This window comes from Podarcis raffonei, chromosome 9 (genome assembly GCF_027172205.1).
Source record: "Podarcis raffonei isolate rPodRaf1 chromosome 9, rPodRaf1.pri, whole genome shotgun sequence".
NCBI classification, from domain to species: domain Eukaryota; kingdom Metazoa; phylum Chordata; class Lepidosauria; order Squamata; family Lacertidae; genus Podarcis; species Podarcis raffonei.
In genome coordinates, this window is record NC_070610.1 from 2,115,054 (window position 1) to 2,135,606 (window position 20,553).

Consider the following 20,553-nt stretch of genomic DNA (forward strand, 5'->3'; position numbering starts at 1 on the left):
CCCGTGAGTAATACAGAAATTGGACTTAAAAGGGAAATTTTTGGGGGGAATTAGGCACGACCGGGTAAGGTGTAAAGAGGAAGTCCGTCTACCCGCCTTGTAAACATCTTAAAGTAAGGATTTTATACTAAGGTTGAGAGAATACCTTTCTCTTTTGTGGATAAAAGCAATTAACTCCACGTTTTGGCAATATAAGTGATTGTGCTGGAGGATAAGAGCTAACATTGAGAGCGGAATTCACCCCTCCCCCAAGACCCGGGAGCGATCGGTGAGAGAGCCTGCGGAAGAGACATAAAGACTTTGACAGCTGTCAAACTAGCTGTCAAAGTTGGGGAAAAAGGAGAACTTTGTTTCTGTTGTCTTTGCTGGTTATATTCGTTACAATTTGGTAACAAATTGTTAAAAATAAAGAAGAAAAGGCTAACTTGACTTTTGGGTTGGAACTGGAAGATACTAAGAAACCAGAATCCCTCTAGAGGGGGTTTAGGACATTACAAAAATGGCTGTAAGTGGAAAAACACTGGCTGAACTGGAGAGGACTTTTTTTCTCTTGGGAAAGTTGCAGGAACAGAGTGATGTTTTGGCTACAAATGTTACAATATTGAATGGAACAGTAAATAAAGTTACTGAGCCTGGGAGGGACTTGACTCAAGTCTTGGCAGCTGAACAGGAAAGTTTTGCAGTTGAATTAAATTTTTTTGCAGCTGAACAAGAAAAGAAATCTGAGAATGTGATGAAAGAGGAACATGATGATTTGAAGGAAAAAGAAGGAGGAGCTATAATGCCACAGATGATTGAGGAGAGCCAGAGGCCGGTTAAGACGGATATAAAGGAAAATAAGATCAGGATGATGAAAATCTGGTTTGAATTGAAGAATGGAGAATGGAGAGATCTCCCTATGTGGAGATCTGAAGACCTATGGAATACAAACTTGGCTAAAGTGGAAACTGGAGCTTTTGGGACATTTGGACTTAAGAGAAGTAAGAAACAAGATTTTGGCTCCACTTTTAAATATGGAGGCCTGGCTGGAAGAAACATGGACCTTACTGGGACAGAGCTCCTTCGAGATCTGGAGTTAAATATAAAGGACTATCAAAAAAACCGGCAGAGAGGAATTGAGAGAGAATTAAGAGCCTCGGACGTGAGGTCGCCAGGCTGATAGCAGATGGACTGATGGACTTTTGTTGGGGTTCGAAACCGGGAAAGGGGGGGTGGGGCTTTGGGAATCCAAAGGGTGTACAATTATATCCTGTTTCATTTAATTTTGTTCTGCCACTAACATAAAAATGGGGAATTCATGGAAGGGAATTGGGGCCGACCTTAGAAAAAGATTTTTAAGAATAAGTACTGATGTATAAAGATTGAGGTTTATAAGTTAAAATTGGTTAACTAAAATGAATTAAAGAAAATAAGGTAAAGTATGGGGACAAGAACTTGCTGAGCTAAAAATCGGAATTGGAATACAAGAAGGGGAGGTGTGGGGAAGTCAAGGAAATTGGTCATTGACAGTAAGAAATGTAAATTTTATGTGTTTTTAAAAAAATTTTTGTTTTTTCTTTATTTTTTGAAAATTCCAATAAATATTTATTTTTTAAAAAAAGAATGGAAAATTTGAGACTGGGCAATAGTTAGCCATATTGGCCGGGTCCAAAGATGGTTTTTTAAGAAGCGTTTTAATAACCACTTCTTTAAGCGGGTCTAGAAAGGCTCCCTCACAGAGGGAAGCATTCATCACCCTGCAGAGTCCAGCCCTGCCCAGCTCGCTTTTATGAGCCGGGATGGGCAAGGATCAAGGAGACAGGTGGTTGATTTCACTCTTCCAAGCGGCCTATCCACATCCTCAGAGGCAACAGATTGGAATTGATCCCATGCAACTTGACTAGGTGGGACTGGAATCCATGGGATTTAAGCATGTCAAGTGCTGTCGCTTTCCTCTTACCTCTATCAACTATGCTAATCCACAGCTGCTTCTAGCAAAGATTTCTGTGTGGTCCATGGATTGCCAAGCTGGCTGCACTGAATTTGGTATCTCACCCCCAACAGGTGGTATTCCCAACATGGCACCTATGAAGACCTCATTCCCCTCAACATCTTCCACCTCTCTCACCTTTGAAAGTGAGGCAGGGATGATCTCTTGCCTGGAACGCTAGAGAGATTTGAGAGAGGAGGTGGGAGGAATGTCGTTACTTCCCACTTTGTCTTTTAATTCTTTAGGTTTGCAGAGAGAGATCAGCACCTGAGTAGACTGCACATCCACCAAGTGGACGTTGTAGTTCAAATGGTTGAGCTTTTAGCAATGCATAATGGGAAGGGGTGGGGGCTTATCAAAGCCATTCTTGCAATAAAAATGACAGGAGGGCTTGCTAGTATATCCTTGGTTTTGCCTGTCAAACGCTGTAAAATGTCATATTTTTATTTATATATTTCAGTGTTCTTAAAGCCTAGCTTATGAAGGCACTGCAATTTTTTTATAGAAAAGCTTGATATAAATAATCTTAGCTCACGTTGCTGGTTTACAAGAAGATACTTTGTTGCTTTCTTCAGCAGGTCTTGGAGCATATTTGATGGTGCTCATCAGGATCCCACCGGGCTAACAACTGCTCTTGAGACTACAGACCTGGTTGGGGTGTTGCACATGTTATACTGCATTCTTTTTCACGGCACAATTGCAGACCTGAGCACGACTAGCCCGAAAGAGAGCTACGCTGAGAACACTGTTCAAGTGGCTCTCAAGAGTTTACGTTTCTTCAACAGTTTTGCAGTTCTTGATCTACCAGCTTTCCAGGTAATATTCTCTGCCACTCTTCAATGTATGCACACACTGGGGTGGTTCAGACACCACCACCCCTGACATGGCATGGCGTTACATGGATGAATAGCAAGGAACCTTAAGTAAGCACACTATGTACCTTCAGTCCTACCTAAGATGGCAAATTATGATTTCTACTTGCCTTGCCATCCAGGATTGGAAACTAGGGTTGGATGGCAGGGGGGAGCACAGGAGCCCATTGACATAATGCAGCCCACCCCTCACTTGGCATTCAGCCTGAACCCCCCCACCCAAATGCTTGAGAACTATTAGACTTCCCCTTGTTACGTATATGTGTTTATACAAAATCCATAGAACTGGAAGCAGGACTTCCTGACACCCACCTCCCCTTTGCCGCCAGACATGTGCATCCTTGAAAAGCTCCTGGAAGTTGCGGGGGGGGGGGAGGAGAGAGTCGTGTGTCCTGTGGTTCCCCCTCTTTTTTTAAGAGAGTGCTGCCTAAGCAATTTGGGCAAGCAGCTCTTTTTTCTCAAAAGGTGATGAGCCCAAGTGCAGGACTATGGGCAGCATGAAGATTCAGATAAGCACAAATAATCCCCAAGTTCATAGGTACGTTTTCCATTTATCTTCAGAGTCTAAACAATTGGAAGGCATCAGGGAGAAGCAGTGCAGGATTCTGAACTGCTATTAAAACTGGTTAAAGAGGAAATACATTGTTTCCTTGAAAAATGACTTTTAACATTTATATACAAACTCTGGTGCCCTCTGGTCTGTTGTTATCAGTGAAGGTTAAACATGGACCACTAGAACATACGGGAACCTGTGTTGGGGAAAACGGACTAAACCCAAGAAGATGTCAGCACGTAATACACTGTAGTAAATGACTCTGAGGCAATCTCCCAGGGACGCCAGTGCAAGGAGCAGTTAAATGAATGCCAGAAAAGCTTTTCCTGCTGCATTCTAGCTAGACGTGGACCCAGCGGCAATACCCTACCCTTGCAGAAGGATGGGCAGAAACAGAACATAAGACTTCTTCTATCTTTCACAGTCCCATTGCTTACTCAGAAGGCAGGCAGCTGCTCACTTGGTTCTGACTTTGAATTGAGGTGCTCCTTAGGCTGGTGACTGATGGTGTCCTGGTCCTGGGTCACAGGGGGGTTGGCCCTCAAACTTGTTTTGGCTGCCGGGTGGTCAACATTTATGTGCCATGATGTTTAAGGGGTTGATGAGCACAGCCAGAAAGATCCCTCTGCCTGAAGCCAAATCCAGAAAGTCAGTGAGTGGTCAAGTTACTGCACAAGGATACCTGCAGCCTGGAACCTTGTCGTGGAAACCATGCTATCAGACATGGCTCTCGAATTCAGAGCTATACCTGCCACTTTTTGAAAGTACATGTACAGTAGCCCTCTCAGGGCCCAATGGTGGTCAAGCAAGCAAGGTTCCCAACTGTCTTGTATTAGGATTTGGAAGAGATTTAGTGAAATGACCCAGTAATTTGAGGGGAAGGGCTTAATAAAATTGTCCAACATGCAACTTTGTTTCTTCAAATCATTTTGATTGGCTGTACCTATTGAACTCAATGGGCCTTACTTCAGAGTCAAGCCTCATCCCACTCAGGGCCACTCAAGCTGTTTTGCTTCTAAAAATACAACAGTAATACCGCAATAAATACCTAGCCATTTGCTGTTCATTCATAATACCCAGTGCAGGGTTCCTCATTTTGCCTAATGGTAAAGGTGGCCCTGATTGGGACCGCCAATTTCTGAGGAAATGTTTCTCTGAATCCCAGTTGCTGTGGGCTGTTGCCTTCATGCCCCGTTTTTGAGCTTGTGGGGGACATCTGGCTGAATCTTGAATTAGGTGAGACGGTTGTCTGATCCAGCAGAGCTTAAGTTCTTGTGAAATTGTGCTAGGAAATGTTTTATCATGGCATATTAATTTGGGTGATGGAAGGTGTATCTTTCTTTTTGAAGCAAATATGGCTGTTGGGGGAGGGAAGGAGGGAGGGGAGAAGACCAGTGGCAGAGCTTCATGCTCTGGCACTGGGGGGCAGAGAGCAGGCGGGGGGGCCGCCTGTGGGGGCAATGCTCGCCCAGCGCGGGTGGGCAGCTGCAATGGCACCCTGCCGGGATCGTGCTGGCGGGGGGACGCTCCCCCTGCACTCCTCTTCCTCTGCCAGTGGAGAAGACCCCAGCTTTCTGCTGAATTTTGGCTGGCATGTGTCCACTCTGCCATGTAGGTTAAACACATCTATTTTATGCAAACTCCAAGACAGGGAGCTAAGAACTGTAGATGGCAGATATTTTCCCACAGGCCTATAGGGTTGTTCCATTCAAGCTAGTAGACTTTGATGTTCTTTCCTCATACATCACGTTCCCCCTTTGACCTTATGTCGCTTTTTCTGGCTGACATGTTTATTAAATAGAGGCTGGGGGCTGTGCAGATAAAGTGGGCTTCTCCAGAATAAGCAGGGAGCCCCTTTTCTTCTCCCTCAGCCAACCATCATTTAACACAGACAGACACACACACACACACACACACACACACACACACAAAACCAAGCTAACAAGGATCTTCTTCTTTTGATTATACCTTACCAAACAATTATTTAAAAGTACTATCTTTTTGCTTCCAACAGTGTCTCTTGGAACATTCAGTGCCTTCACTATCCTTTGGTATCCTGCTTCTTCTTTGTGAAGAGTGATGATCTCTTCTCTTACCTTCTTGGACCATTCTCTTGACTAAGCCTATTTTTAACATGCAGCCAAATTTGACACTCAGCAACCCCCTAGCCAGTTCAGGAGAAGCCAGTATAAGATGCAATTTCAGCTGAATTTGGGGAGTTATTGTTGCATGTATTTTTGTGTTTTTATATTGTAAACCACTCTGACCTTTGGAAGAAGGGCAGTATAGCTATTTAATAAATAGTAATAATGTTTATATGTGATATGAGGGTGGCTGTTCAGCACACTCACAAATTAGTAATTAAGCATATATTTTACCGCATTAGTAAAATAAAAAATTATTTCTTTTACTTTTTTACTGAATTTTTTTATTAGAATTATGCTTTCTTGGAAGATACATTGTTGAATTGGTCTGATTAAATTGGGTTTTTAATGCTAACAGAGTGCCAGCAAAGTCATCTCTGCCCTTTTAAAATTAAAATTCACTCTTATTTACAGTAGTGCACATTAGGAATATCCTGCGGTAGGAGGGAGTGAGACATGAATTGAGAGGATACGCTTTGGTTCGTTTAACCAAAAAACAAACACAAATCCTAAAGCACTGTATGACTGGTTTATCAAATTTTTACATCCTGAGCATATTACAAATTCTGAGGTAACAAAATGTGCTTTTTCATAGAATTTTGAGTTGGAAGGAACCCCAAGGGTCATCTAGTCCAACCTCCTACACTGCAGGGTTTGGGATGCAAGGTTCTTCCTGAAGTCAGTAGGCACAAGCCAATGGCCAGGTTGTAAAGTCATGTGATTTGTAGCAACACCTCTCTTTGGTTTCATTGGGAATCTGCAAAAAGGTGTAATTTTTCTTTGTTTGTTTTTCAGTCTATCGTGGGCGCTGAAGGACTGTCCCTTGCGTTCCGACACATTATAAGCTCTTTGCTGTGGCACTGTTCCCAGCACACCTGTGAAGCCCTCTTGCACGAAGTCATTGTGTGCATTGGCTACTTCACTGTAAAGCACCCAGATAATCAGGTAAGGCCATCCATTTGCAGATTACAGCTGAACTGAGGTTGCCACTCAGGAGGCCCTTGTGCCTTTCTTAGAGCAAAATAGCACAGAGAAGCCACAGCATAGCATCGCCTTTTCTTTAGGGTGCTAGTGAGAACACCCTTACTTACTTGATAAGCCCCAGAAAAATCAACAGAATGTATTAGAAGTAAACCTGGTTAGAATTTAGTTGTTAAACTGTTTCCCAAAGGATAGAAGATACTAGTAACAACAATACAGGTATTGGTGCACATTGCATTCAGTAGGACTGGGCATTTGGGATTTAATTTAGTGGTGGTTCTCGGTCATAAATTTGATCCCAGTTTTTGTCAATATCATTGCTAATGATGCCGTGTTATTTTTCTTACATCAAAGAATGGCGCTTAGAGGGGTTCCTTCTTATGAAGGTCGCCCCCAAACCTGCACCTAAATATCACTTGAATTAAACGCTTTGTGTGACAGACTAGGAATTCACTTTCACTTTCTTGTAACTGTGGCTTTTACTGGATTTCATGCTTTTTGCAATATTGAAAGGAAACTGCAAAATTTAATGTATTTTTTGAATTAGTCCAAAGTTTCTGTTCTACTTTGTAAACCTACCAATATCCCCATTAAAAGAAGAGGAGGCCTTCTTGGTTCCCGAGTGGTCAGGGGACCTGAAATTGGGCAATATCTTTATGAGGACTGAAACATGGTATATAATGGTATATAAATAAATACTGTAATGTAAACCAAAGTGTCAATGAAATTTGAGTCTGCAGAAAGGTAAGCAAGACAGGGAGGGTAAGTGAGGAAAAGTTGACTTGATGTTGAAACCACATTGTTGGCACTTGATGTTAAAATGAAGGGTAAGAGGAGATTTCAGACTTCTTAGACACATGTAGTGCTGCACTGTTAAGTGGATCAGACTCTACAAGCTGCTGTGCAGATCTCTGGTTGCACCTTCACTTGAGCTGCTGGGACAAAGAATATGATAGATAGTTCCCATTTTAAAAAAGAAGTTTATTAGTGTATTAACTCAGAGCAGAATATGGTTTTTGGTTTTGGTGTTGAAGTATTTGGGCATTTTGTTAGCCAATATTTTTCTGTGCTCCTCTCCTCTCCCATTCATTTACATTAGTTCCTCAGCACCTGAATGCTTTTATACTAAATGCATGGTTTGCCTGTAAACATGGAAACAAGTGAATTTTTCCACTTGTGAACCTTACTACAGGATTGCTGAGAACTGCTTTGGTGCTGCAATACCTTTAGCCCAACGCGGAGCAGTGCATGCAATTTGTGTGGGAAGATGGAAAACTGCCATAGACTGAGTCAAGACCATTGGCCCATCTAGCTCAGCTACTCTGACTGGCAGCAGCTCTACATAGGTTCAAGCAGTGGTCTGCCAGCCCTGACTGCACTGGCTGCCAATTAGTTTCTGGGCCCAAGTCAAAGTGCTGTTTTTTTATTTATAAAGCCTTAAATGGCCCAGGACTGCAATGCTTCAAGGATCGCCTCTCCCCATAGGAACCCACCCAGATTCTGTGATCATAATGTGAGGCCCTCCTTCGCGTGCCCCTTCCCCAAGAGGTCCAGAAGGGCCTTTTCTGCAGTGGGTCCCCCTTGGTGGAGCCTCTCCCCAGGGAGGCTCTCTGGGCACCACATCATTGCATATCTTTAGGCACCAGGTGAAAATACTCATTTTCAACCAAGTCTTGGGCTGTTAAATCATCAATGGCATTTTAAATGTATATTGGGAGGTGGCATTATTATTACCATTATTATATGCATTTTGCGCTTTTGTGTTGTAAACCACCCTGTGACCTTCAGATGAAGGGCAGTATATAAATCAGTAAATAATACCTGGGAATGTGGAGGAATGTACCTGGGAACTTCTCTTTCACCCAGCTCAAGATCTATAGCCCACCGCCATCCTTTTAGCATGACAATCACTAGAAGTTGAGACTCTTTGCCATCTCTGGCACCAGTCCTTCAGAATGCTGACTCCAGAGCTAAAAGCAGCATTTTGGAATATGGAGCATCATTTAACTCCAGGGAAGCAGGATCCAGAAACAGGCCTCTGCCACTCCTTCCACACGCCCTTCTGACCGTATTTTAGTTATGCATTCATGCTGAATTCCCAAGAGGCAGGACTGCACTCTTTGAATTCCCATTGCAAAATAAAAGTGGCCTCGTTGGCATACAGAAGTGCCAAAATTCCTCTTACAGGTTAACTTTTTTATTTTATTTTTGGCAGAAATTTAGCGACAGATGTGGCTCATTAGAAAGGGCTGGGCCGTGCGAGCGTGCCAGGAACAGCAGACAACAGAGATTCCCAAGACAAGTCCATTCTGTGCCCATCACTGCTGACACTTGTGCCCCGAGGCAAAGGTCTGACCACCTTGCGAGCAGGCACTGTGCCACCATGGCAGATGGCCTTTGTGAGTGCAGCCAAGAGGCAGAGTCTGAGGCTGTGTTTCGTCTCAGAGTGCTAGCGGCTGTATTGCTGCAAGGCTTTGCAGTCTGTATAGCGCGAGGGGCTGAGGCCATGAGCCAGTGTGATGTAAAGACCTGGGAGAGCACAGAGTTCAAATCCCCACTTAGCCATGAAGGTCACTGGATGACCTTGGGCCACTTGCCGTCTCTCAGCGTAACTTGCCTCACAGGGTCAATGGGGGGATTGAATAAGGGGGGGGGGACCACAGACACCACCTTGAGCACCTTGAAGGAAAGTTGTGGTATAAATGTAGTAGTAAATAAAATAAAATAGATCCTTAGGTGCTTCATAGCTCCATTTAAGAAGCTAAACAGATCTGGGCCTTGCTAGTGTCTGGATGGGAAGCTTCTCTTTTCTGATGTTTCAGCAGCATTGGGGCAATAAGGGCAAGATGCAGATCTAAAACAATCACTTGGTGACTCCATCTATGGTTGGTTATAAGAGCTGCATGGACATATGTTGTCATGTTTTGGAAAACTGTGCCCCCTTTGCAGAGATTTTTGTTGTGTGAACTTCTCACCCTCAGTAGACATGTATGTATTTTAATTATTTTTATTTATTTATGTACAGCCCTTAATCAGAGGATCACGGTTTACAGGTAGATGTATAGTTCCATATATATTTATTAATAGAGGTCTGGATTTGATTGTTTCCTCAGTAGCCTTGAGTACATTTCAGAGTGGGAAGGCAGATTTGGGAGGGGGGATTTTAGCAGCGCTTTCGTTTTTAGAGCACCAATCCTTTCTCCCTTTTTTGGCCAAGGCTCTGAAAAGGACTCTGAGCCTCCTCCTCCCCTTCTTCCTCACTCATCGCCTTAAAGGGGTCAGAAGACCAAGTCCTCCCCCTCCTAAGTGGAACATGGGAAGCTGCCTCATAGCGAGCCAGACCACTGGGCCAGCTGGCTCAGGATTAGCTACCCTGATTGCCCACAGCTCTCCAAACTTTCAGACAGAGGCCTTTCTCAGCCCTGCCTGGGGATGCCAGAGACTACCCTGGGACCTTCTGCATGCAAAACATGTACTATCCCCCCGCCCTGCTCCAACTATGGAGGGCATCTCATAGCAGATTCTGAGCCCCAGAACTATGCACGCTTGTGCACGCACACACACACTGATGCACACATAGTTGTTTCAGAGAGAAAGGGAAGGTTCACCCTCTGTTTGCCCCCAAGTCAGCTGTTTGGTGGCCAGGATTTCCTCCGCATTCTTCACACTGCCACCTGCAAATCTGGCAGAATCCCCACATTTTATTAGCCACCATTAATTCTGTTGGCTTAACAGGTCCCACAATACCATGGATGGGTGTACAAGTGAAACCGGAGTAATAAGAGTAATGCTCCTGCCTTTGGGTAAGCCAATCAGGGGCTTACTGTGGGATTACAGTTTCTAATTCAAAATGTTGTCTTTAATTAACAACCCTCTTGCAACTTGTGGCACTTTTGGTTTTCTCATTGCTATCTGATCTAATTAATGAACACAATTAGTATGTGCTATCAACTGTTGAACTCATTTGCATTTTATATTGAATGTGGTCTGATAATTAAATTAACATGAATGACAGATGAGCTGGCTTCCCCCACATTACTGTACTGGGAATTTTAAAAGAAATAAGCCTTTGCATATCCATTACAAATATTTTGTAATTGGGCAAATCTTTGCAGATTGAAGTACTTGGACACATGAACTTGCATGACGGGATGCAAATGTGGTTGGCACGGTTCATTTGTCCCACAATGCCCCAAATCATAAATCTGACACATAGTCCTTCAACATAAAACATCAGTCTTGTGTTTTACTCTTTTTTGTCAGCCTTACAGCTCCAATGCACAAATGTTATTGTTCTGAATTGTGTATTTGATACAGACTGACTCAGAATTAGTGGCTTGGGGAAAGATTTTAAACTACATTTCTCTAAATTTAAAATATTGATTGGAAAACAATAATCTTTTGGAAGGAATGTGAATAAATATTCAGAATAATTTGCTGTTAGATTTAATGAGCAGTTCAGTGCGGAACTGCAGTGGAACACTTTGGGCATCATCAGCACATCTGATGGAAGCATTTCGTTAAGAGAGACCTCTTCATATCTCATTTATACCCAAAACTGGGTGGGATCATAAAGTTACTTTCTTGGGATCCAACCTCCCGTGTTTACACTACTGTTGTAAAAGATGCTCACAGAACGGGATGTATTTTGGTTACGTTTTAGACATTTACAAGGTACTAAGTAACTGAAAATTGAATTTTATGTGAAATGGGCATACTCTTGTTTCTTTAAACAAACAAACACTAAAATCAGCTGGTGCATAATTAATTTTAATGACAGATAGATTCAGGTAGGTAGCCGTGTTGGTCTGACACAGTCAAAATATATTTAAAAACTTTTTTTAAAATTGTCCAGTAGCACCTTAGAGACCAACTAAGTTTGTTCCTGGTATGAGCTTTCGTGTGCATGCAAACTTAGTTGGTCTCTAAGGTGCTACTGGACAATTTTTTTATATATTTAATGGTGGAGGTGGTGATGTAAACTCATACCTTCATTGGATCATATTTTCTTCCATTAGCTGTAGTCATATTCTTCAGGATATAACTAATAATCATTCTGGCCTACTAGTAGCCTTTCAGAAGAAAGTGGCGATTCCAGTAGCGACCATTAGGCAATGTCAAAAACAAGTCTTTTTTAGGCATACAGTGGCACCTCGGTATACGAACTTAGTCCGTTCCGGAAGTCCGTTCTTAAACTGAAACTGTTCTTAAACCGAGGTGCGCTTTCCCTAATGAGGCCTCCCGCTGACAGTGCCCTTCCACTGTTCGGATTCCGTTCTTAGACTGAGGTAAATTTCTCAAACCAAGACGCTATTTCCGGTTTTGCAGAGTTTGTAAACAAAATCATTCTTAAACCAGACTGTTCTTAAACTGAGGTACCACTGTAATTCCATTGAATATGTCATTTCTTGTGAGGCAAGATGATAAGTCTTAAACACTAGAGTTTTTACAACTAAATAGCTTAATTTAGGCAGTGGATTCCATTCGGTGGTCTGTGGACCCCGGGGAATCTGCACAGCCCACCCAGGGGATCTGTGGCACCATTCACGTAACAAAAACTACCATAGAGATACCAGAATTTTCAAAAGTTTGGAGTCCATAATCCTGCCTTTACTTGCTAGGCCTGTAACCAAGCCTGTCATTCCTTTCCCTTCAAAGGCAATCCTGACATCAAACAGTAATTTAAAAAAAAGTCAGCCCTGACATGATGATGAGAGCCGCCGTCTGTTCTGACCCATGCGACAGCTTTATAGGCTGTAAATCTTCGGCTTTCTCTCTGAGTATAGTGGATTCAGCAAGGCAGAAAAACAGTGACTTGCTCTGTGTTTAGGATATTCTGATCCAACAGATCTCAGAAAGCCAGGGATTTTTTCCAGCGAGAACTCACTGGACCTCAGTTCCAGCTCCTCTCAGGTGGGCGCCATTGCCATTCAAGAGAACAAGGGAGGTGTTCATTGTGAGTTCCGGCACCTCTTTTTCTAGAAAAATAGCATTGCAGAAAGCTATATTATGAATTTTCAGAGACAATGGATGGACATATCCACCATTTGGGGATTTTTTTCTGATAGTGATTTCAGTCCACATTCACTGAATTTGTATATTTATCTACAGTGATTGGAAAAGGTATTTGATCCCCTGCTAAATTTGCCCATTTGCCCTCTGACAAAGAAATGACCAGTCCATAATTTTAATGGTAGGTTTATTGTAGCTGTGAGAGTCGGAATAACAACAGGAAAACCCTCAGAAACCCAGAAGACAAAAGTCAGAGATTGATGTGCATTATAATGAGTGAAATAAGTATTTGATCCCCTATCAACCAGCCAGATGTCAGGCTACCTGGTATCTTCACTGTATGTAATGAATCATAGAATCATAGAGTTGGAAGAGACCACAAGGGCCATCGAGTCCAACCCCCTGCCAAGCAGGAAACACCATCAGAGCACTCCTGACATATGGTTGTCAAGCCTCTGCTTAAAGACCTCCAAAGAAGGAGACTCCACCACAGTCCTTGGCAGCAAATTCCACTGTCAAACAGCTCTTACTGTCAGGAAGTTCTTCCTAATGTTTAGGTGGAATCTTCTTTCCTGCAGTTTGGATCCATTGCTCCGTGTCCGCTTCTCTGGAGCAGCAGAAAACAACCTTTCTCCCTCCTCTATGTGACATCCTTTGATATATTTGAACATGGCTATCATATCACCCCTTAACCTCCTCTTCTCCAGGCTAAACATGCCCAGCTCCCTTAGCCGTTCCTCATAAGGCATGGTTTCCAGGCCTTTGACCATTTTGGTTGCCCTCCTCTGGACACGTTCCAGTTTGTCAGTGTCCTTCTTGAACTGTGGTGCCCAGAACTGGACACAGTACTCCAGGTGAGGTCTGACCAGAGCAGAATACAGTGGCACTATTACTTCCCTTGATCTAGATGCTATACTCCTATTGATGCAGCCCAGAATTGCATTGGCTTTTTTAGCTGCCGCGTCACACTGTTGGCTCATGTCAAGTTTGTGGTAAACCAAGACTCCTAGATCCTTTTCACATGTACTACTCTCAAGCCAGGTGTCACCCATCTTTTATTTGTGCCTCTCATTTTTTTTGCCAAAGTGCAATACTTTACATTTCTCCCTGTTAAAATTCATCTTGTTTGTTTTGGCCCAGTTCTCTAATCTGTCAAGGTTGTTTTGAAGTGTGATCCTGTCCTCTGGGGTGTTAGCCACCCCTCCCAGTTTGGTGTCATCTGCAAATTTGATCAGGATGCCCTTGAGTCCATCATCCAAGTCGTTGATAAAGATGTTGAATAAGACCGGGCCCAAGACAGAACCCTGTGGCACCCCACTAGTCACTCTTCTCCAGGATGAAGAGGAACCATTGATGAGCACCCTTTGGGTTCGGTCAGTCAGCCAGTTACAAATCCACTGAGTGGTAGCATAGTCAAGACCGCATTTTACCAGCTTCTTTACAAGAATATCATGGGGCACCTTGTCAAATGCCTTGCTGAAATCAAGGTAGGCTACATCCACTGCGTTCCCTTCATCTACCAGGCTTGTAATTCTGTCAAAAAACGAGATCAGGTTAGTCTGACATGACTTATTTTTCAGAAATCCATGCTGACTATTGGTGATCACAGCATTCCTTTCTAGGTGCTCACAGACTGTTTGCTTAATGATCTGCTCCAGAATCTTCCCTGGTATTGATGTCAGACTGACTGGGCGGTAATTATTTGGGTCCTCTCTTTTCCCCTTTTTGAAAATAGGGACAACATTTGCCCTCCTCCAGTCTGCTGGGACTTCGCCTGTTCTCCAGGAATTCTCAAAGATGACTGCCAGTGGTTCTGAGATCACATCTGCCAGTTCTTTTAATACTCTTGGATGCAGTTCATCTGGCCCTGGAGACTTGAATACATCTAAACTAGCCAAGTATTCTTGTAGTATCTCCTTAGTTATTCTGGGCTGTGTTTCCTCTGCTGAATCATTTGCTCCAAATTCTTCAGGTCGGGCATTGTTTTCTTTATCGGAGAAGACTGAGGCAAAGAAGGCATTGAGGAGTTCAGCCCTTTCTGTGTCCCCTGTTTGCATTTCACCATCTTCTCCTCTGAGTGACCCCACTGTTTCTTTGTTCTTCCTTCTGCTACGAACATACCCATAAAAGCCTTTTTTGTTGCTTTTAACCTCTCTAGCAAGCCTGAGTTCATTCTGTGCTTTAGCTTTTCTGACTTTGTGTCTACACGTGCTGGCTATTTGTTTGAATTCCTCTTTGGTGGTTTCCCCCCTTTTCCATTTTTTGTACACATCCTTTTTTATGAGCTGATATTAGAAACTCCTGCTGTAAGGGAGAGGTCTTACCTATAATCCCAGCTCATTACTGTACCTGTACAAAAGACACCTGTCGACAGAAGCAATCAGTCCATCAGATTCCAAAGTAGCCACCATGACCAAAACCAAAGAGCTGTCCAAGGACGTCAGAGACCTGCCCAAGGCTGGACTGGGCTACAAGACTATTGCCAAGCAGCTTGGTGAGAAGGTGACAACAGTTGGTACAATAATTCGCAAATGGAAGAAACACAAAATAACTGTCTACCTCCCTTAGTCTGGGGCTCCATGCAAGATCTCATCTCGTGGAGTTGAAACGATCATGAGAATGGTGATGAAGCAGCCCAGAACACAGGGGGAACATGTCAATGATCTCAGGGCAGCTGGGACCATAGTTACCATGAAAACAGTTGGTAACACACTACGCCGTGAAGGACTAAGATCTTGCAGAGCCCGCAAGGTCCCCTTGCTCAAGACAGCACACATACAGGCCCGTCTACAGTTTGCCAATGCACATCCGAATGACCCAGAGGAGAACTGGGTGAAAGTGTTGTGGTCAGATGAGACCAAAATCGAGCTCTTTGGCATCAACTCAACTTGCTGTGTTTAGAGGAGGAGGAACGCTGCCTACGACCCAAAGAACACCATCCCCACCATCAAACACGGAGGGGGGCATATTATGCTTTGGGGGTGTTTTTCTGCTAAGGGGACAGGACACCTCCACCGCATCAAAGGGACGATGGACGGGACCATGTATTGTCAAATCTTGGATGAGCACCTCCTTCCCTCAACCAGGGCATTGAAAATGGGTCGAGGATGGGTATTCCAGCATGACAATGACCCAAAACACATGGCCAAGGTACCCTTAAAGGAGTGGCTCAAGAAGAAGCACATTAAGGTCCTGGAGTGGCCTAGCCAGTCTCCAGACCTTAATCCCATCGAAAATCTGTGGAGGGAGCTGAAGGTTCGAGTAGCTACACATCAGCCTTGAAATTGTACTGACTTGGAGAGGATCTGCAAAGAGGAGTGGGACAAAATACCTCCTGAGATGTGTGCAAACCTGGTGGCCACCTACAAGAAACATCTGACCTCTGTAACTGCCAACAAGGGTTTTGCCACCAAGTACTAAGTCATCTTTTGCAAAGGGATCAGATACTTATTTCACTCATTATAATGCACATCAATCTCTGACTTTTGTCTTCTGGGTTTCTGGGGGTTTACCTGTTGTTATTATGACTCTCACAGCTACAATAAACCTACCATTAAAATTATGGACTGGTCATTTCTTTGTCAGAGGGCAAACGGGCAAATTTAGCAGGGGATCAAATACTTTTTTCCCTCACTGTAGCTCTCATTAATTCCTATGTGGTTAGAGGCTAAGTGAGGTCTTCTCCAACAGCCTAGTTAGAACCATTTGGCTCCTCCCTTTCCAGGGTTGTCTCCATTCACCGCCATTCTTCATGGCTGAATCAGAAGCAGAAGTGAGACACTGAAGCCTTCTCTATTGACCTGGTTGGGGCCAGTTGCCATTTTGACCCTCCCCTCTCAAACCTATCTCTTGTATTGTCCATTCCACCAGATCTTTTTGTGACCATGTGAAAGAACTGTTCTTGGAATTACTCATTTTCCTATCCACACTCTGTTCTCCTTTTAAAAAATAGTCTCTTTGTTTGCATGGCATGTATTTTTAAAAATTGTATATTTTTATTACACCTGCTGTCTGAATTCAAAAAGCTTAAGGAGCTACTAGGTGAGATCCCATGGTCAGAAATACTCAAAGAGAAGGGAGTCCAAGATGGATGGAAGTTTCGAAATATTGAAGGTCCAAATGCAGACAATTCCAACAAAAAAGAAAACGAATCTATTTCACTAGTGAAATCACTAGGGCACTGAAAACTCTGCTCACTCATGTTTAAGCAGCTCACAGAAAAAATATGCTGTGTGACTACATGGTACAATTACAGATAGGCTAATGCCAGAAAATAATTCATCCTAATCGTCCCTGAAAAGAGTGGCGAAAGCTGTAAAAGAGTGGCGAAAGCTGTAAAAGAGTGATGAAAGCTGTACTGGGATGCAGTCTCAAAAATGATAGAATGATCTCGATACGAATCCAAGGCAGACCTTTTAACATCACAGTAATCCAAGTTTATGCACCAACTACTGGTGCTGAAACGGCGTTCCATGTGCTGCGCTGGTGCTGGCTCACCAGAGCAGCTGCGTCACGCTGGCCACGTGACCCGGAAGTGTCTTCAGACAGCGCTGGCTCCCGGCCTCTTAAGTGAGATGAGCGCACAACCCTAGAGTCGGACACGACTGGCCCGTACGGGCAGGGGTACCTTTACCTTTACCTTTTTACTGGTGCTGAAGAAACTGAAATTGACCAGTTCTATGAAGACTTACAACACCTTATTGAAGTGACACAAAGAAGGATGTTCTTCTCTTTACAGGGGATTGGAATGCTAAAGTAGGGAGTCAAGAGATAAAAGGAACAACTGGCAAGTTTGGCCTTGGAGTTCAAAACGAAGCAGGGCAAAGACTAATAGAGTTCTGCCAAGAGAACAAGCTGGTCATCACAAACAAGCTTTTCCAACAACACAAGAGACATGGACATCACCAGATGGGCAGCATCGAAATCAGATAGATTATATTCTCTGCAGCCAAAGATGGAGAAGCTCTATACAGGTATCAAAAACAAGACCTGGAGCTGACTGTGGCTCAGATCATCAGCTTCTTATAGGAAAATTCAAGCTTAAATTGAAGAAAGTAGGAAAAACCACTGGGCCGGTAAGATACAATCTAAATCAAATACCTTATGAATACACAGTGGAAGTGAGGAACAGGTTTAAGGATTTAGATTTGCTCGACAGAGTGCCTGAAGAACTATGGATGGAGGCTCTTAACATTATATAGGAGGCAGCAACGAAAACCATCCCAATGAAAAGGAAATGCAAGAAAGCAAAGTGGCTGTCCAACGAGGCCTTACAAATAGCGGAGGAGATAAGGCAAGCAAAATGCAAGGGAGATAGTGAAAGATACAAGAAATTGAATGCAGATTTCCAAAGAATAGCAAGGAGAGACAAGAAGGCCTTCTTAAACGAGCAATGCAAAGAAATAGAGGAAAGCAATAGAAAGGGAAAAACCAGAGATCTGTTCAAGAAAATTGAAGATATGAAAGGAACATTTCGTACAAAGATTACCATAATAAAGGACAAAAGTGGAAAGGACCTAACAGAAGCAGAAGACATCAAGAAGAGGTGGCAAGAATACACAGAGGAATTATACCAGAAAGATATGGATGGCTCGTACACCCCAGGTAGTGTGGTTGCTGACCTTGAGCCAGACATCCTGGAGAGTGAAGTCAAATGGGCCTTGGAAAGCAATAACAAGGCAGTGGAAGTGATGATATTCCAGCTGAGCTATTTAAAATTTTAAAAGACGATGCTGTTAAGGTGCTACATTCAATATGCCAGCAAATTTGGAAAACTCAGCAGTAGCCAGAGGATTGGAGAAGATCAGTCTACATCCCAATCCCAAAGAAGAGCAGTGCCAAAGAATGCTCCAACTACCGCACAATTGCACTCATTTCACACGCTAGCAAGGTGTGAAAATTCTACAAGGCAGGCTTAAGCAGTATGTGGTCCGAGAACTCCCAGAAGTGCAAACTGGATTTCGAAGGGGCAGAGGAACCAGAGACCAAATTGCAAACATGCGCTGGATTATGGAGAAAGCTAGAGAGTTCCAGAAAGACATCTACTTCTGCTTCATTGACTATGCAAAAGCCTTTGACTGTGTCAACCACAGCAAACTATGGCAAGTTCTTAAAGAAATGGGAGTGCCTGATCACCTCATCTGTCTCCTGAGAAATCTCTATGTGGGACAAGAAGCTACAGTTAGAACTCGATATGGAACAACTGATTGTTTCAAAATTGGGAAAGGAGTACGACAAGGCTGTATATTTTCTCCCTGCTTATTTAACTTACCGGTATATGCAGAATTCATCATGTGAAAGGTTGGGCTGGATGAATCCCTAGCCATAATTGCTGGAAGAAATATCAACAACCTCAGATATGCAGATGACACAACCTTGATGGCAGAAAGTGAGGAGGAATTAAAGAACCTTTTATTGAGGGTGAAAGAGGAGAGCGCAAAATATGGTCTGAAGCTCAACATCAAAAAAACGAAGATCATGGCCACTGGGCCCATCACCTCCTGGCAAACAGAAGGGGAAGAAATGGAGACAGTGAGAGATTTTACTTTCTTGGGCTCCATGATCACTGCAGATGGTGACAGCAGTCATGAAATTAAAAGACGCCTGCTTCTTGGGAGAAAAGCAATGACAAACCTGGACAGCATCTTAAAAAGCAGAGTGATAGCTGGACCATAAAGAAGGCTGATCGCTGAAGAATTGATGCTTTTGAATTCTGGTGCTGGAGGAGACTTGAGAGTCCCATGGACTGCAAGAAGATCAAACCTATCCATTCTGAAGGAAATCAGCCCTGAGTGCTCACTGGAAGGACAGATCGTGAAGCTGAGGCTCCAAGACTTTGGCCACCTCATGAGAAGAGAAGACTCCCTGGAAAAGACCCTGATGCTGGGAAAGATGGAGGGCACAAGGAGAAGGGGACGACAGAGGACAAGATGGTTGGACAGTGTTCTCAAAGCTACCAGCATGAGTTTGACCAAACTGCGGGAGGCAGTGGAAGATAGAAGTGCCTGGCGTGCTCTGGTCCATGGGGTCACGAAGAGTCGGACACGACTAAACGACTAAACAACAACAACAAATAGTCTCTGTAGCCCTTCTGCTTTTTCCCATCGCATTCGCACAAGAACTAGAAGAGCTGGACGTCTGCAGAGCAGCCAGTGAAGGCACAGACCCTTGTCCACATTTATAACCGGAGAACCTGGGGGGAACATTTCTCTCTTTGTTTGTGTATGTCCATTTCCAAGCTTTTTTCTCTTTCCTTCCCTCCCTTCCCCCTTTGGCTGTGTATTTTCTTACATCTGTTACTTATCTATACACCATTTCTCTTAGAACTAGTTTATCTGTTTTAAATGCAGGGCTGTTTATCCTTTTCATTTTATTAAGATGGCTATCTAAACAGTGTTTAAAAGGTGTCACAGTTTTCTTTGTTTTACAGGCTTAGGCTGCAATCCCACCCCTGTTAAGGCTGTTTGAAGTCAGTGAAATTTAGGAACACCTACTTGTACACAAAAACAGGCTGCACATACTGTTGCATGCAGGATTGTGACCTTTAACTGGAGTCCCAAACACATTCACTTGGAATGCCAAGTTCTACAGAAATTCATTTGGTCCTTTCAATACTGGCTTTCTTTCTTTCTTTGTTTTACAATGGATTTTAAAAATGTGGAAGTGGTAAATAAATCAGTATTACTCCCTATGGCAGGGGAGATCTGTTATTATGATAGTCCTCATTTTTAAATGAAAAAAGGACAAGACCAGTCATGGAGTGGGGCTGAATTGGATTAGCATTGCAGCACAAAGAAAGGGAGGTTTATCCCTTTTCCCTCCTGCTGCTTTCCTAGTGCTTGTATTTAGCCCTGAAGAGGGGTGTATGGGTGCCCACGCACATGCTGCCCTTCCTCCTAGGGGCCAAACAGTGACTGGGGGTAATGTATGCAAATTTAATGGGAATAGTGAGACAGGAATAAGGATTCGTCCTCTTCCTCCTGGTGCTATGGGCTAGTCAATTATTATAAAAAATATTACTGA

The 20,553-nt window shown here is 43.4% G+C and overlaps 1 protein-coding gene across 10 annotated transcripts in view; it reads left to right on the forward strand.

Moving 5' to 3' along the window:
• The window catches only part of SCAPER (S-phase cyclin A associated protein in the ER), a 207,210-nt gene that overhangs the window by 168,201 nt on the left and 18,456 nt on the right, over positions 1-20,553 (forward strand). For 8 of the 10 annotated variants that reach the window (XM_053402648.1, XM_053402647.1, XM_053402649.1 and 5 more), the window contains 2 exons: positions 2,545-2,785; positions 6,334-6,483. In XM_053402648.1, coding sequence (XP_053258623.1) covers positions 2,545-2,785; positions 6,334-6,483 — 391 coding nt within the window. The remainder of the gene's footprint in view (positions 1-2,544; positions 2,786-6,333; positions 6,484-20,553) is intronic. The other 2 variants (XM_053402646.1, XM_053402652.1) reach the window with 1 other exon arrangement.